This window comes from Ranitomeya variabilis, chromosome 2 (genome assembly GCF_051348905.1).
Source record: "Ranitomeya variabilis isolate aRanVar5 chromosome 2, aRanVar5.hap1, whole genome shotgun sequence".
NCBI lineage: Eukaryota > Metazoa > Chordata > Amphibia > Anura > Dendrobatidae > Ranitomeya > Ranitomeya variabilis.
In genome coordinates this window covers 408,228,823-408,246,312 of record NC_135233.1, presented here as the reverse complement: position 1 = coordinate 408,246,312, position 17,490 = coordinate 408,228,823, and the positions used below count along the sequence as shown (strand labels likewise).

At 45.2% G+C, this 17,490-nt stretch overlaps 1 protein-coding gene across 3 annotated transcripts in view; it reads left to right on the top strand.

Moving 5' to 3' along the window:
• The window catches only part of DIAPH2 (diaphanous related formin 2), a 1,729,654-nt gene that overhangs the window by 939,345 nt on the left and 772,819 nt on the right, over window positions 1-17,490 (top strand). For all 3 annotated transcript variants that reach the window (XM_077286525.1, XM_077286526.1, XM_077286527.1), the window contains exon 23: window positions 9,640-9,769. In XM_077286525.1, coding sequence (XP_077142640.1) covers window positions 9,640-9,769 — 130 coding nt within the window. The remainder of the gene's footprint in view (window positions 1-9,639; window positions 9,770-17,490) is intronic.

The window sequence follows — 17,490 nt, the reverse complement described above, 5'->3', positions numbered from 1 at the left end:
CATGGAGAAAGCCTGTGAGTCCTGCTTCTCCCACCCACTCATGGAGAAAGCCCGTGAGTCCTGCTTCTCCCACCCACTCATGGAGAAAGCATGTCAGACCTGCTTCTCCCTCCCACTCATGGAGAAAGCCTGTGAGTCCTGCTTCTCCCACCCACTCATGGAGAAAGCCTGTGAGTCCTGCTTCTCCCACCCACTCATGGAGAAAGCATGTCAGACCTGCTTCTCCCTCCCACTCATGGAGAAAGCCTGTGAGTCCTGCTTCTCCCACCCACTCATGGAGAAAGCCTGTGAGTCCTGCTTCTCCCACCCACTCATGGAGAAAGCCTGTAAGTCCTGCTTCTCCCACCCACTCATGGAGAAAGCCTGTGAGTCCTGCTTCTCCCACCCACTCATGGAGAAAGCCTGTAAGTCCTGCTTCTCCCACCCACTCATGGAGAAAGCCTGTGAGTCCTGCTTCTCCCACCCACTCATGGAGAAAGCCTGTGAGTCCTGCTTCTCCCACCCACTCATAGTGAAAGCCCGTGAGTCTTGCTTCTCCCACCCACTCATGGAGAAAGCCCGTGAGTCCTGCTTCTCCCACCCACTCATGGAGAAAACCTCTGAGTTCTGCTTCTCCCACCCACTCATAGAGAAAGCATGTGAGTCCTGCTTCTCCCACCCACTCATGGAAAAAGCCCGTGAGTCCTGCTTCTCCCACCCACTCATGGAGAAAGCCCGTGAGTCCTGCTTCTCCCACCCACTCATGGAGAAAGCCTGTGAGTTCTGCTTCTCCCACCCACTCATGGAGAAAGCCTGTGAGTCCTGCTTCTCCCACCCACTCATGGAGAAAGCCTGTGAGTCCTGCTTCTCCCACCCACTCATGGAGAAAGCCCGTGAGTCCTGCTTCTCCCACCCACTCATGGAGAAAGCATGTCAGACCTGCTTCTCCCTCCCACTCATGGAGAAAGCCCGTGAGTCCTGCTTCTCCCACCCACTCATGGAGAAAGCCTGTGAGTCCTGCTTCTCCCACCCACTCATGGAGAAAGCATGTCAGACCTGCTTCTCCCTCCCACTCATGGAGAAAGCCTGTGAGTCCTGCTTCTCCCACCCACTCATGGAGAAAGCCTGTGAGTCCTGCTTCTCCCACCCACTCATGGAGAAAGCCTGTAAGTCCTGCTTCTCCCACCCACTCATGGAGAAAGCCTGTGAGTCCTGCTTCTCCCACCCACTCATGGAGAAAGCCTGTAAGTCCTGCTTCTCCCACCCACTCATGGAGAAAGCCTGTGAGTCCTGCTTCTCCCACCCACTCATGGAGAAAGCCTGTGAGTCCTGCTTCTCCCACCCACTCATAGTGAAAGCCCGTGAGTCTTGCTTCTCCCACCCACTCATGGAGAAAGCCCGTGAGTCCTGCTTCTCCCACCCACTCATGGAGAAAACCTCTGAGTTCTGCTTCTCCCACCCACTCATAGAGAAAGCATGTGAGTCCTGCTTCTCCCACCCACTCATGGAAAAAGCCCGTGAGTCCTGCTTCTCCCACCCACTCATGGAAAAAGCCCGTGAGTCCTGCTTCTCCCACCCACTCATGGAGAAAGCCCGTGAGTCCTGCTTCTCCCACCCACTCATGGAGAAAGCCTGTGAGTCCTGCTTCTCCCACCCACTCATGGAGAAAGCCTGTGAATCCTGCTTCTCCCATCCACTCATGGAGAAAGCATGTGAGTCCTGCTTCTCCCACCCACTCATGGAGAAAGCCTGTGAGTCCTGCTTCTCCCACCCACTCATGGAGAAAGCCTGTGAGTCCTGCTTCTTCCAGTCTCCACACCAAGTTTGAAGCTCTTATTCTCTTTTGGGCCGTTGGACTCTGGGACGTTCTCTCTCTATTGATATATTGCATAAAATCCTATAAATCTCGTTATCCTGGAGTTCGCCTCTCTCGTTTTCCACCCTGAGACGTGACAGATCTGCTTTACAATATGTCCATAATGAAAATATCTTTCTTCTTTCGTCTTCAGCCCCCTGTAGTTATGACAAGCGGCTGCACTTATTGGAGGAAGCAGCTGGTGTTTAACATGGAAGAGATAATTGGGAATGATCCAAAAAATGTATACTATTCATATAGTGTTTGTTATTTTCTGTGTCGTAGTATTTTGCTTGTAGCTGAGCTCATACTGAAGTTAAGAAAGAAGGAGTAGAAGAATCCACACTGTCTATAAGCAGAGAGATGGTGAGGAAACACTGAGAAGTTACATGGTCTCCTGGTCCAGATGAATCACATCCTAGGGTCCTGAAAGAGAACCACTAGCCAGAATCTGAGAAATCCTGGAGAACAGGAGAAGTCCCAGAAGATTGGAGAAAGGAACATGTTCTCCGCATCGTCAAGCGAAATCTGCACAGATAACTGGAAGGTGACGCAGATCCCACCAGTGAAGGTGCACGTGTAGCCAGACCTCACCATCTTCTGACCCCTCTAAGTCGCCGTGTCCCCGGTACAATCGCTGCTTTTTGGTAATGACCATCCACCCACTCGTTCAATGGAGGAACAACAATGATTTCCCAAAGCACCAAATAAATCCAAAAGAAAACTTCCTTTATTACATCTTCATTCTAAAATTAGTAAGAAAATGGCAACGTCTGACCCATAAAAAGTGCTGAGTTTTACCTTTTATGTCTGAGAAGTCGCCATTTTATGGCTTTAGTAATTTTATAATGAAGATATAATATAGGAGGTTTTCTTTTGGATTTCTCTGGTTATTAGGAAACCATTTTTGTTTTTATTTTCTAGATAAGCATCGATGCTAAATTCTAAACATTTCTTCTGGGAGACAGGTAAAACATTTCACTGGATTGGAACAATCCGTTGTTACAATAGTGAGGTCTGCCGGTGACTTACGTCGTGTGAACATCCCGACCGAACGGAGTGCAGCCTACCGTATGATCTGGTGTGGGGGCTTGTGACCACCACGGTGTACGGCCGCATTACTGCTGGTATCTGATCACGTTCTGGAAGGAGCTACTCTGAGCCCATTGTATGTTGCCCGTGTGTCATCACTGTATATCGGCATTCACTCTCCGGACTCCGCGGCTACTTAATGCTGAATCACATATTCAATGCTGGGGCGGTGTTGTGCGAACATTTATATGGCCTCCATACTGCACTGACACTTGGGCACGCTCATACATCCAGCTTCCATTCATTATATGCTGTAGATATTCGTCCTTTGCAGTATTTTATGAGGGAGGTAACAGAAGAAATCTACTAGGCGCTATCCAACATACAGTGTTGCTCAAAAATGTACATACCCCGGCAGAATTGTTGCTTTCTTGTCCTTTTTTTTAGAGAATATGAATGATAAAACTTTTTCTGTACTCCTGGTTAGTGGTTGGGTGAAGCCATTTATTGTCAAACTACTGTGTTTTCTCTTTTTAAATGTTTTTAAATCATAATGACAACCCAAAACATCCAAATCACCCTGATCAAAAGTTCACACACCCCATTTCTTAATACAGTGTATTGCTGCTTCTGACATCAATGACAGCTTGAAGTCTTTTGTGGTAGTTGTGGAAGAGGTTCTTTATTTTCTCAGATGGTAAAGCTGCCCACTCTTCTTGGCAAAAAGCCTCCAGTTCCTGTAAATTCCTGAGCTGTCTAGCATGAACTGCGCGCTTGAGATCTCTGCAGAGTGGCTCAATGATACTGAGGTCAGGAGACTGAGATGGCCACTCCAGAACCTTCTGTTTGTTCTGCTGTAGCCAATGACAGGTTGACTTGGCTTTCTTCTGGTGACTCGACCATGCAGCCTATTTTTCTGCAAGTGCCTCCTTCTTGTGCATCTTGAAACAGCCACACTGCTAGTTTTCAGAGAGCCCAGTATTTCAGCTGATGTTATTTGTGGGTTTTCTTTGCATCCTGAACAATTTTCCTGGCAGTTGTGGACGACATTTTTGTTGGTCTACCTGACCGTGGTTTTGTTTTTACAGAGCCCCTGATTTTCCATTTGTTAATCTCAGTGTGAACGCTGCTGACTGGCATTATCAATTCCCTGGATATCTTTTTGTATCCCTTTCCTGTTTTATACAGTTCAACTACCTTTTCCCATAGATCTGTTGACAATTCTTCTTGCTTTCCCCATGACTCACAATCCAGAAATGTCAGTGGCTGGATGAAAGATGCAAGAGTCTGTCTGGATCCAATAAACTCACTCAGCTTTTATGCACACACACTGATTACAAGCAAACATGTCACAGGTGAGGATGTTACCTTTAGTAGCCATTCACACCTATTTGTGTCAACTTCTGTGCATGTTATCAGGCCAAAATCACCAGGGTTTGTGAACTTTTGATCAGTGTCATTTGGATGTTTTGGGTTGTCATTATGATTTAAAAAGAGAAAGCACAGGAGTTTGACAATAAATGGCTTCACCCAACCACTAACCATGAGTGGAGAAAAAGTTTTGGTGTTTTCATTCCTATTCTCTGAAAAAAAGGCCTAGAAAGCAAAAATTCTGCCGGGGTATGTAAACTTTTGAGCACAATTGTAAATCTAGTCCTTCTGCCTGAACATCCTAATGATCAGAGGTGTCAAACTGCATTCCTCGAGGGCCGCCAACAGGTCATGTTTTCAGGATTTCCTTGTATTGCACAGGTGATAATTTAATCACCTGCACAGAATGATTCCAGCACCTTGTGGAATGCTAAGGAAATCCTGAAAACATGACCTGTTGGCGGCCCTTGAGGAATGCAGTTTGACACCTCTGCTAATGATCATCTCAATGCTAACAGCAAAGAGTTAATGCTGTTAGAGCCGTCACCGCACAAATGAGAAATGTGATTGATGCTATGTAGCTCGTGCTGTCCACACGCAGACATGTCCGGAGTAAGGACACGTCCCGCAGCCTCCATCTATCCTGACTCCTCAGTGACCCCCTCCCCCGCCTGTACGAGCTCAGGTTTACCTAATCGGCCATTGGAGAGATATTGGCAATCCCTTACACCGTGTACTGGACGATGGTGATTGTTGGCTCGCTGGCAATGTTCCAGCATTGTCCCTTTAAGTCTTTATAATTTGCCATAAAGACGACTAATAGGCCGCCATCCCCGCTAAGCATTCAATAAAATAAACTCATTAGGTTTTTTCTTCTAAACCCAAAAGGCTCATAATCCAAGAACATGAAATACTGTCAAATTCACAAATAATGCAACATTTCTTGTTTTGTTTCCAGGCAGATTGTAGGTATCACACATTAGCATGGCTCCGCTCCAAACTATCTCCATTGTGCCGCCAAGGTTTCAGAGGCGCTCGTAATTATGGTGTCCGCGTGTTGTAGCGCATTGCGGCTGGATGGGCTATCGAACAAAAAACATGTTTTCCAGCCACTGTCTATGGACAGAGTGGCACTGTGTCCTCAAACCCCAAATCTGCGGATTTACACTTTTGTTTCAACCCAAAGAGACAACAAACATTCGAGAGAAAGTATTTAGAAAGTTTCCAAGCGACTTCCCAAGTTTCTAATTGAATATTGATTCTGGTTCTCGTAAAGCGCTGCACGCTTTGTTTTCCCCCTCATCATTATATTTTACATTAAAAGGAAATTATATAACTGCGCTCATTAAGACTAATTACTTTACACAATGGCTCGGCTTTTCACTTTTTAATTTGCAGGGTCCTGTAAATTGTCTTTGTTCTTGGGGAGAATTTGAGAAAATGTTGAAGTTTGTTTGGTTATTAGAGGTCAAATGAGCCACAATTCAGGTCAATTGATGTGACAAAAAAAAATCAGTAAAAACATCAAACGTGAAACAAAAAGTGTAAAAATGCAAATCTGACCACGGTAGGTTTGTAAAGAGATTGTGTATTCCGGGAATAGCAGATAAAGTGAGAATCATACATGTATGTGCAATATGGAATTAGGCACAATAGGCAAAATAAGTATCGAACACGTCACCAACTTTCTAATAAATCTATTTGTAAAGATGCCGCTCCCCGCTGCTATATATGCTGCCTCTGCCACTGGGGAGTGGCCAGTGATAGTTCCATTGCCTGGTTTGGTGTTGAAGGAGAAAGTTCAGTGTTTGGAGAGTTTTTCTGGCGTTTTCTGTGTGTAGTTGGTTTATGTGTTTTTCCTTATCTCTCACATTTGGTTTCCCCTTCTCTTACCTCCTCTTTCTCACTCTGTTGTTTTGTGAATATATTTGTATGATTGTAGTTTTCCTTTATCCCTGTCTTCCTGGTTAGTGTTTTTTCTGTACACTTCAGCCCCTCTCCTCCCTGGGTGGTGGAGGGATCAGAAAGGGGTTAAGGTAGGAGCAAAGATAGCTACAAGAACCTGCCATTTCCACCTTCAGGAGTAATCCAGGGAATAGATATAGACTATGGCGCCCCTTGTTAGAGGGATGGGGTAATAATAATAATAATCTTTATTTATATAGCGCCAACATATTCCGCAGCGCTTTACAGTTTAACAGTTTCAAACACAACAGTCATAAGTAACAACATTAACAATACAATAATTAAAGCAACACAAGACGACCCTGCTCGTGAGAGCTTACAATCTACAATGAGGTGGGGAGATACAAAGCACAGGTGTGGATTTACAATGATGGTCCAGCCATCTTCAGGGGATGGGGGATAGATGGAGAGAGTGAATGGGCTACACACAAACAAATAACTGATTAGGGAACATGATAGGCCGCTCTGAACAAATGTGTTTTGAGGGATCGCCTAAAACTATGCAGATTGTGGATGGTCCTAATTTCTTGGGGTAGAGCTTTCCAGAGGATTGGCGCAGCACGGGAGAAGTCGTGGAGTCGGGAGTGGGAGGTACGGATTAATGCAGAGGTTAGTCGGAAGTCATTTGCAGAGTGCAGTGGTCTGTTAGGCCGATAGACAGAAATGAGGGAGGAGATGTAAGGGGGGTGCTGCACTGTGAAGAGCCTTGTGGGTGAGAACAAGTACTTTGCATTGGATCCTGTAATGAATGGGCAGCCAGTGTAATGACTGGCGAAGAGCGGACGCGTTTGAGTAACGATTAGCTAGATAGACAACCCTTGCTGCTGCATTAAGGATAGACTGGAGAGGGGAAAGTCGAGTGAGGGGGAGGCCAATTAATAGAGCATTACAGTAGTCCAGGCAGGAGTGGATCAGGGCGACAGTGAGGGTTTTTGTTGTTTCTATAGTAAAAAATGTGCGGATTCTAGAGATGTTCTTTAGGTGTAAGCGGCACAAGCGGGCAAGAGATTGTATATGGGATGTGAAGGAGAGATCGGAGTCAAACATTACACCCAGACAACGCGCCTGCTGCCGGGGTGTTATTATGGTGCCACCCACGGAGAGGGAAACGTCAGGTTTGGGGAGGTTAGTAGATGGTGGGAGCAGAAGTTCAGTTTTGGAGAGGTTGATTTTCAGATAGAGAGCGAACATGATGTCGGAGACTGCGGACAGTCAGTGGTGTTCTGTAGTACAGCAGGGGTAAGGCCAGCAGATGACGTGTATAGTTGTGTGTCGTCAGCATAAAGATGGTACTGAAAACCAAATCTGCTGATGGTCTGTCCAATTGGGGCCGTGTAGAGGGAGAAGAGAAGGGGGCCAAGGACTGAGCCCTGGGGTACCCCGACAGTGAGAGGAAGAGGAGATGAAGTGGAGCCAGAGAACAGAACACTGAAGGAGCGGTCTGAAAGATAGGAGGAGAACCAGGATAGAGCAGTGTCCTTAATGCCAAGTGACTGGAGCCTAGAGAGTAAGAGAAGGTGGTCAACAGTGTCGAAAGCTGCAGAAAGATCGAAAAGAATGAGCAGAGAGTGGTCACCGTTACATTTTGCTGTCAGAAGGTCGTTGGTCACTTTGATGAGTGCAGTTTCTGTCAAGTGTAGGGGGCGGAAGCCGGACTGTGAAGGGTCTAGGAGGGAGTGAATGGAGAGGTAACGGGTAAGGCGGGAGTAGACCAGGTGCTCCAAGAGTTTAGAGATGAAGGGGAGGTTGGAGACTGGTCTGTAGTTATTTGTGCAGGATGGGTCGAGGGTGGGTTTCTTTAGTAACGGAGTAATGATAGAGTGTGTGAAGGAGGATGAAAAAATGCCTGAGGAGAGGGAGAGATTAAAGATTGTAGTTGGGTGAGTAGTGACAACTGGAGAGAGAGACTGGAGGAGATGAGAGGGAATGGGGTCGGTAGTGCATGTAGTCGGACGAGAAGACGAAAGGAGCCTGGAGACTTCTTCTGTGATGGGATCAAATGCGGAGAGTGAGCCAGGGGAGATGCAGGGAGGGATGGGAGTCACTGACTTTGGTGATTGGGAGCGGATTTCCTGACGGATATTGTCTATTTTCTCTATAAAGTGGGAGGCCAAGTCATTAGCACAAACGTCTGTGATAGGGGCTTGAGCTTTTGGCCTGAGGAGGGAGTGAAAGGTGTCAAAAAGTTTCTTGGGGTTGTTGGATAGTGAGGAGATCAGAGTGTTGAAGTAGGTCTGTTTCGCGATGTGAAGGGCAGAGTTATAGGGTAGGTGCCTATAGTCCCTTGACATGATGTGACACCCACACAATGATGTTCCCACCTCCAAACTTCTGTTGGTATGGTGTTTTTGGGGTGATTTGTAGTATCTTTTGGCCTCCAAACATGGTTTGTGTTATGGCATCCAAGGAGTTAAACTTTAGTCTCATCTGACCAGACTATATTCTCCCAATATTTCAAAATGGTTCGTCTAAATGTTGTTGAACTTGAGTAAATGTGCTTCAATATGTTTGTTTGCTTTTTGTACATAGGAGCAGTATTATAGTAGTTATATTCCTGTACATGGGGCAATATTATAGTAATTATATTCTTGTACATAGGGGCAGTATTATAGTAGTTATATTCTTGTACATAGGAGCAGTATTATAGTAGTTATATTCTTGTACATAGGGGTACTATTATAGTAGTTATATTCTTGTACATAGGGGCAGTATTATAGTAGTTATATTCCTGTACATAGGAGCAGTATTATAGTAGATATATTCTTGTACATAGGGGCAGTATTACAGTAGTTATGTTCTTGTACATAGGAGGCAGTCTTATAGTAGTTATATTCTTGTACATAGGGGCAGTATTATAGTAGTTATATTCCTGTACATAGGAGCAGTATTATAGTAGTTATATTCTTGTACATAGGGGCAGTATTACAGTAGTTATGTTCTTGTACATAGGAGGCAGTCTTATAGTAGTTATATTCTTGTACATAGGGGCAGTATTATAGTAGTTATATTCCTGTACATAGGAGCAGTATTATAGTAGTTATATTCTTGTACATTGGAGCAGTATTATAGTAGTTATATTCTTGTACATAGGAGCGGTATTATATTATATTTCTGCATGCAGCGATAGTACTGTATTATTTATATTCTTGATCTGAGGACTAGACCCGAGGACAGCAGAGACTCCAAGCATAGAAGCAATGCATTTTTTATATTGTCTACAACTTAGTGAAACTTTCCTGGTTACATCATTTTGTGTCAGACTTTGTTCGTTACCTTTCTTTGTGTTGTATTTCTATGGGAAAACACAATGTTGATGATTTCCACCTGACTGGTGTCTATATTTCTCTTCTGCTTGAGTGTTTTTCTCCCTCGTCAATAAATCCTTGTACATTGATGGGCGTCTTTACTTTGATAACAGTAATTTTCTAATTTTTCAGATTCGAGACACAAAGTCTTCGGACCAAAAATCCACCTTGCTACACTTTCTTGCTGAAGTCTGTGAAGAAAAGTTTCCAGATCTTCTGAAGTTCCCTGAGGAGCTGGAACACGTGGAGAGCGCCAGTAAAGGTACGGATTTCGGTGCAATGTGTTACTTTTTGACCAGAGAGAAGTCCAGAAGCCTCAGAGATGTCTTCATGCTGTCAGTGATTATCTTGTCGCTTTAGCTTTTTCCTTATTGTGTTTTTCACCTTGCTGAATCTTCTGGTAATGTCTGCTTAGCAGTAACTGTGGATGCCCACACTTAGGATATTGATGATCGTTGGTGGTCTTACACCCCCACAATCGTCCCTTTGCTGTTTGGGCATTGGGCAGATGTATGCGGTGAATGGAGCACCGCTTTGGACAATGTGGCCTCCACTAAAGCTGAAATCAGATTATCTGCAGAGATTCCTGGTGTCATCGTGATAACCTGAAGGACAGGTCATCAATATCCTGAGCTCGGGAAACACCTTACCTTCCATCTGGTCAGTAAGTTGATCTTGTGAAGAGTCACTTGTTTCTTTTTCTTGTAGTCCACTAGTCTTCACCAACAATGAAGTTGGAAGTGGTAAATCCTGTGGTCGTCCTGTTGTCTATGACCATAGAATAACCCTGGTCTTCATTCATGGATTCTCCAGAAGGAGAGCATGGTCTCCAGAGCCACCAACTGGAAGTAGCCATCCTAAAAGCTAATATTGACTCTTTAGTGGGCCTGGTCACGTGAAGTAGCATAAGAAGCCAAACCAGATTCTTTATTTGAAGACACATGTTTCTTGGTTTTTGACCCTTATCAGTGTAAAACAGTAAAAGTGATTGGCTTGGTCAGAATTTTTTTTACAAGGGATAACTTATGAGGTGCAAACGTCCCTAAACAGTGACCGAAACGTCTGGATCCATCTTATCCCAAGTCACATGGTAATGGTCATTAAAGGGTCAATACTGACAATTAGGATTGCTTCTTCCAATAGGTGGCGCTATCCTGATAACCTTATAGTTATTGGATCGGACAAGATACAAAAGTAGAGGAACGGGTTTGGCACAGATGTCATTCTGCTCGAGTAAGTGGAAAAGACGGTGTCACGAGGTCCTTCTCCGGTATCACACAATCAACAGGGCAAGAGAATAGTGAGCAACTCCAAGACCTTTATTTAGGCAAAAATACGAAAGGTCCATCTACGATCCACCACACAAAGGATACAATAGTCCAGAACACAAATACAGTTCAGTAACAGGTGTAGCGTTTCACCCGCTACGGGTCTTGGGGAACACTCGCTTGGCAGCAGAATCAAAGCACTCGGGCACGGTTTTCTATCAAAAACAGTCTTTTCGGTTTATTTCACATAATGTAAACCACATCCACAGGAACTTGGTAACAGTTTGAACACAGTCTGCATATATTCATCTTTACCACAGCTTGTCTCTTACCCCGGTCAGCATTATACACGGTTTTCAGACCGTTACCCGTTGGCAACCTTTACGGGTTCCTGGACACCCCTTGGCCTCCGAGGTGCCCATACACAATGTCTCTCACTCTGACCCCGGTCAGTGTCACACGGTTCCTTCCCGTTACCTGTTGGTGCCGCACAGGTTTCCCGGATCCCTCTTCTCCACAGAGGTATCCATCAGACTTTTCTCACTCACACTGACTTCAGGTCAGTCCCAGGTCCTCAACACAGACCTCCCAGGTCTACGGTCTCCAGGTGCTTCCAAGACGACTCCACTCGCCGGAGCCTCCAACACCAACCATCCGTGCTATGTCCAGCACGCAGACTCTCCAGCCTGGAATGGTCAGTGTGTGCTTCCAGGACGTCTGTCCCCACCTGGGACCGTCCAGCACACAGGCCACTTTGCAGTGTCCTTCTAGGACACACGGAAGTGTGTCCACCCTGACGGACACTTACCCACAAACACTCACATTCCACCATGTGCTCCACACACTTCCTTTACATAGGTGTAACCACACCCAGGTACCTGTCACATGGCTAGTCAGGTGAGCGTGACATCACCACAGGTCCTTGCACACCATATACATGCCTCAATGCATATCTCAAGGAGCACACACAGCGCCCCCTATCTGCCACAGGGGTCGCTATACCACACAGGATAAAAGTCCAACAATGCAGCACAGAGGATCGCATAGCCCATATTTGCTTCTTTCTCTCTGAGGTGCTGTGAACACTTCATCATTCCACACAGGACTGATCTGTGTCTCACCTCCCTGATATTTTAAGTCTCCCTCCTCATTCACAGGTAAGGAGGGGGGGTTTGAGGGGCTCATTGTTTCAACAAGCTAGGTCAACATGTCATTAGCATATTAGCAAACAATACAGTGCCGGGGGGCTGATATCAGATGGCAGCAACAGCCATTCATCAATTAGCAACTAACTCCTTCTACAAGAGAACACCATAAAAATAAGTAAAATAGAAATATACACAAAATGATACCCACATAGCATATCACACCATCGCAGACTGGGTCTGATTGAGAATCTTGTTATGTTTCCGCACATTCCCCAGTCAATCATGGCACCAGAGCCTGGCGTTGAGGGTGCCCTCTGTAATCCCTCCGGTCTGAGCTCGGGGGTCTCTTCCTTACCTCAGTAGACCTCTTATGACCGTGTTTCCTTCGTGCTGCCCCATGGTCTCCACATGTCCTTTCATGTGGCCGGATCTGTTGTAGGATGCTATAAAACACTGGCAATTAATTTGTAAGCTATAAATTATTAATAAGACGTAAAGTGTGGGTGCTGGGAGTGCGGTTCTGGAGACTCGCTGAAGCCAGCGTTTGCAGAGTCTTTTTTGCTTCCTACTTGGAAGGTGTTTGCTGCTAGAACTGCTGATTATGGATCACAATGAAAATAAAACACCTTGCCAGCATTTTGTCACAATGTCTCCTCTGCGTTCGCTGATACCTAGGTGTCGCAGTGATGTTGTAGCAGCTGTTTGTAACACCGCCTGGCAGGGAGCGGAGCATCATTGTGTATGTGGCGGTGATACTAACGCTGGCTGTGTGTCACTATAGTGTAAGTGACATGCGGGCACTGACACCCTGTGCAGAATACTCAGCTGTGAGGTGAACCACTGAGCCACGCTCTCAAGGGGAACTGGGAAGTGAAGGGTTAATGGGGCTATCTAAGAAGCGTTGTGCATAGTCCCACATAACAGTCAATCGATGGTCTGCAGAATAAAAAGAATGGACCAAACTCATACATTCTTCCGAATGTGTCCATGAGGCAAATGTGCAGCACGTAGGATGACCTCCATGTGCTGACTGATTGAAAAACGGGCACATGCATTCAGCTCCAGGCCGGTTTTGCACGATGGTATTTATGGTCCAAGTACGACTGTGATGTCTGGATCGGCTCCGGGTCTCCTAACATTTACTCTACCGCCTCTTGTATGGCCTTGAGACTGGTGACTCCCGGTCAGGAAGCCCACGGTGGCACAGACATGGGAATCGCACTCTTTGGACAGCAGCAACTTTTCTTTTTACTCAGTAATTTTAATAAAAACATTTAAGGAGATGGACATATTGCCCTGTTGCCCCTTGAAGACATCAGTGTTGTGTATAATGTAAAGTGTTGTGTGTAGAACGTCAATCTACTGAAATGCTTGTGCATGCCCTCATCATCTCCCGCCTTGACTACTGCAACATCCTTTTCTGTGGCCTCCCTGCTAACACCCTTGCACCTCTCCAGTCCATCCTTAACTCTGCTGCCCTACTAATTCTTCTCTCTCCTCGCTACTCCTCCGTTTCCCTCTCTGCAAATCTCTTCACTGGCTCCCATTCCCTCAGCATATCCAGTTCACATTACTAATACTAACCTACAAAGCCATCCGTAACCTGTCTCCTCCATATAGCTCTGAACTAATCTCCCGATATCTTCCCTCATGTAATCTCCGGTCCTCCCAAGACCTCCTTCTCTCCTCCACACTTATCCGCTCCTCACCCAACCGCCTCCAAGAATTCTCCAGAATATCCCCCATCCTCTGGAATTCTTTTCCCCAACACGTCCTACTATCAACCACATTCGGATCCTTCAGACGGAACCTGAAAACCCATCTCCAGGAAAGCGTACAGCCTGCACTGACCCCGCTGCCTCCTCACCACTACTGAAGCTACTGCCTCACCAACACCGGAGCTCCTGCAACCCTCAACCTACTGTCTCCTTCCCCACAATCCTGTAGAATGTAAGCCCGCAAGGGCAGGGTCCTCGCCCCTCTGTATCAGTCTGTAATTGTTAGTTTACTGTAAGTGATATCTGTAATTTGTATGTAACCCCTTCTCATGTACAGCACCATGGAATCAATGGTGGTATAGAAATAAATAATAATAATAATGTCATGCGTTATGGTGATGGTGATGTGTAGTGTGGATTGTGATGTGGTGTTCTGCACTGTACAGTTAGGAAGCTGAGTTCTGCCCAGCAACAGGCAGTGAGTAGGGTAAGACATAGTTAAGTGTTGGGACTAGCCCAGAGAGAGAGGGACTATGCAGTAGGATCAGAGAGTACTTCCTGGTAGTGAGCCAGACATGGTCTAGCTTGCCGCTAGAGCAGGTGTTTGGTCTGAGTGCTCAGCAAAGCTGCATGCAGTGGGTGTTTTTCTGGCAAGAGAAAAAGGAGACCGGGACGGAGATAGCGAGATCCTGAGGAACAGACTGAGACAGAAAGTTACAGATATGCACAGAGAAGGACAGTGCCAACTCAGAGGACTGATCAGAGAGCAAAGTGACCAAGTGAGAAGGGTCTGGAGAAGGTACACCTAGCAGCTCGGCCCCAAGTGGCTTACAGCTCTTAAAGGTAATGGGCCAGGATGGAGTATAATGTAAGACACAGTGAGTGCCCTGGGTGGGAGTTCCCTAAGCGTCAGAGAGCTTTAAGCTAAGTACGGCCATTTTGGCCGTATATAAACACAACTTCATAAACATAGACACGACAAGACATAGACAGAGGGTCAAATACATAAGGGGAAAGAGGGTAGTAGAAGAGATGCTAAACTGTACTTTACATTGGCATACGACTAGGTCGTACGACGAGGAGGAGGTTTTTTTTTTGTAATAAATTTCACCAATCCTCTTCTCCTGTTGCCGCGGTTCATCTCCAGTCTGTGAAGCCAACCTAGCTCTATCCCTTAAGTGTTAATATCTTCATCGGGGCATCAGTTATTTGCAGTCTCATATAGACAAGGTTAAAGCCTGGCTGAGGTTTAGATTAGAGTCCAGTTCCAACCATGGTTCCCAGATTAGGTAAAAAGCGTTCCACATGTCGTTTCTTGTAGCTGGTATACGTTCATATAAAAGGATTGTATTCATCCTGTCTCTAATTAACGACATAGAGAGTGAAGGTGAATTCCAATTGGCAGCTATGTGTAGTTTAGTGGCCATGTACAGTTGTCCCACCAATTTATGGAACTTGTTAGAGAAGCCAGGGTACTTAGCTCCCATTAGGAAGATGGCTGGTTCAAGTTGTATTGCTTTGCCATACATTTGTTCTATTGTAAATTTGACCTTTTGCCATAGGGCTAAAACAACTGGACACTCCCACCAAATGTGCTTCATGTCTCCTACAAGGCCACAACCTCTAAAACATTTGTCTGTTATGTTTGGTTATATGGCTTAGAGTCTACTCGGGACTTGGTATGTTCGATGGAGAACTTTGAGGGATGTTTCCACCAGGGAAGTCTGGTAACTACCTTTAGAAAGTGCGTCACAACTTTGCCGCCATTTCTCTAAAGTCATGTCAATACCCAGATCCTCTTCCCACTGTTTCATATATTTTATTTTTTCATCCCCATGTAAAACGTTTAAGGATGAGTATAACAAGGAGATAGTTCCCTTTCCGAGTGGATCGTCCAGACACCTCTGTTCAAAACTAGTAGCACAAAATGGGGTCTTATATTGTAGGATCTGTTCTGCGAAATGGAATATCTGACAAATACATAGAGTTTCCCTAGCAGGTGGTGCGTGTTTTTGCATAAATTCCTGTTTGGTTAGTATTACATTAAAGGGTGAGCTAAGATGCTTTAGGATAGTTATTCCATTAGTCACCCACCAGGCGAAAGGGCGGGGATCGAGTCCAGGTGAAAACATGGGATTATGGAAGAGGGGGATTAGCGGAGAGGACCTGGACTGGAGGTTACATTTAAATCTATCCTTCCTCCAAAGGATTAGAGAGTGGGCAGTAAATGGTGCTGTCATATGAATAACTTGTGGAAGCTTCTGTGTAGACCATATGAGACTATATAAGGAAAATGGGCTCAAAAAAGAAGATTCTAGATTAACCCACCTAGGTTTACTGTTGGCAACGCAGGTGCTAGTCAATTGAGCTAATTGGGCGGATTTGTAATATAATATAAAATTAGGTAAGGAAAGTCCCCCCAATCTTCTATGTATGAACATAGTTTTTAATCGAATTCAGGGTTTTTTTCCCTGCCAAATAAACTTTGAAATCAGGGTATGGATTTCATGAAACGTCTTGGATGGTACCGGGATAGGAAGGGAGCAAAATAGGTATAGGAATCGAGGTAGGGAGACCATCTTAATTGCGTGCAGCCTACCCAACCAAGATAGTGTCATGGAGGACCATCCAGCCAGGTCTGCTTTAAGACCCCTTATCAGAGGAAGGTAGATCCATTTAAATAGGGTCGATCTATGAGAGGTAAGATTGACTCCAAGATAAGTCAAGAAGTGCTCTTGGTTATTAATTTTAAACTGGGAGACTATATTAGTTTGCATTTATTTTGGGGTATTAATAAATAAGGCTTCAGACTTGTCAACATTAATTTTGAGGCATGAAACTAATTCAAATTCACGGAGAACTGAAAATAAATTTGGGAGAGTAGTAAGAGGACTGGAAAGGGTTAAAAGCAAGTCATCGGCAAAGAGACTAGCCTTATATTGTTCACCGAGCCCAGTGGGTCCAAGTATGTTTGGGTTCATTCTTATGGCTTCTGCCAACGGCTCCATGGCTAGGGCGAATAGAGCCGGTGAGAGTGGACAACCCTGCCTCGTCCCCCTTTGTATAGTAATTGGAGTAGGCCGGGTGGTCGGTAGTTTCAAGTAGGCAATGGGTCTATCATATAACTGTTGAAGACACGAAACCAGACTATGGGGGATACCAAATTTGGATAAGACTTCGAATAGGTAAGACCACGAGATTGAGTCGAAGGCCTTCTCTATATCTAAGGCCAATAGTAATAGAGGTTGTTTATGATAATTAGCTGAGTGTATAATGTTTAGGTTTCTTCTAATATTGTCAGGCCCTTGCCTCTTGGGGATGAACCCAACCTGGTCACGATGAATGAGTGTGGGTAGAGATTTGTTGAGCCTGGTGGTGATAATAGACGTAAAAAATTTTAGGTCAACATTGAGTAATGATATGGTTCTGTAATTTTTGGGATACTGGTGGTCTTTTTTTAGTTTGGGGATCAATGTCACATGGGCAACATAAAACTCAGGTGGCATTTGGGTGCCATTTAGAAGAGACTTGCAAAAGTTTTTGATGTGGGGCAAAAGTATGTCATCAAATTTCTTATATTAGAGCGCCGTGAGGCCGTCAGGTCCGGGGGCTTTGTTTTTTTAAAGATTTTATGCAACCATTTTTATTGCCATAAGTGATAAGGGGAATATAGCGGTCCATGGAGCGGAGATCACGGGATTCCCATGTCTCACCACTACTGATGATCTGCCATCTTCCCTTCCAACAAAACCTCCCTACAGTTACACAGCTGTTCGCCGTGCATTATTTTTCCCTCATGAATTGCCAAAACCAATCCTTACATAAGTGTCCATTGTGCTGCCAGAGACT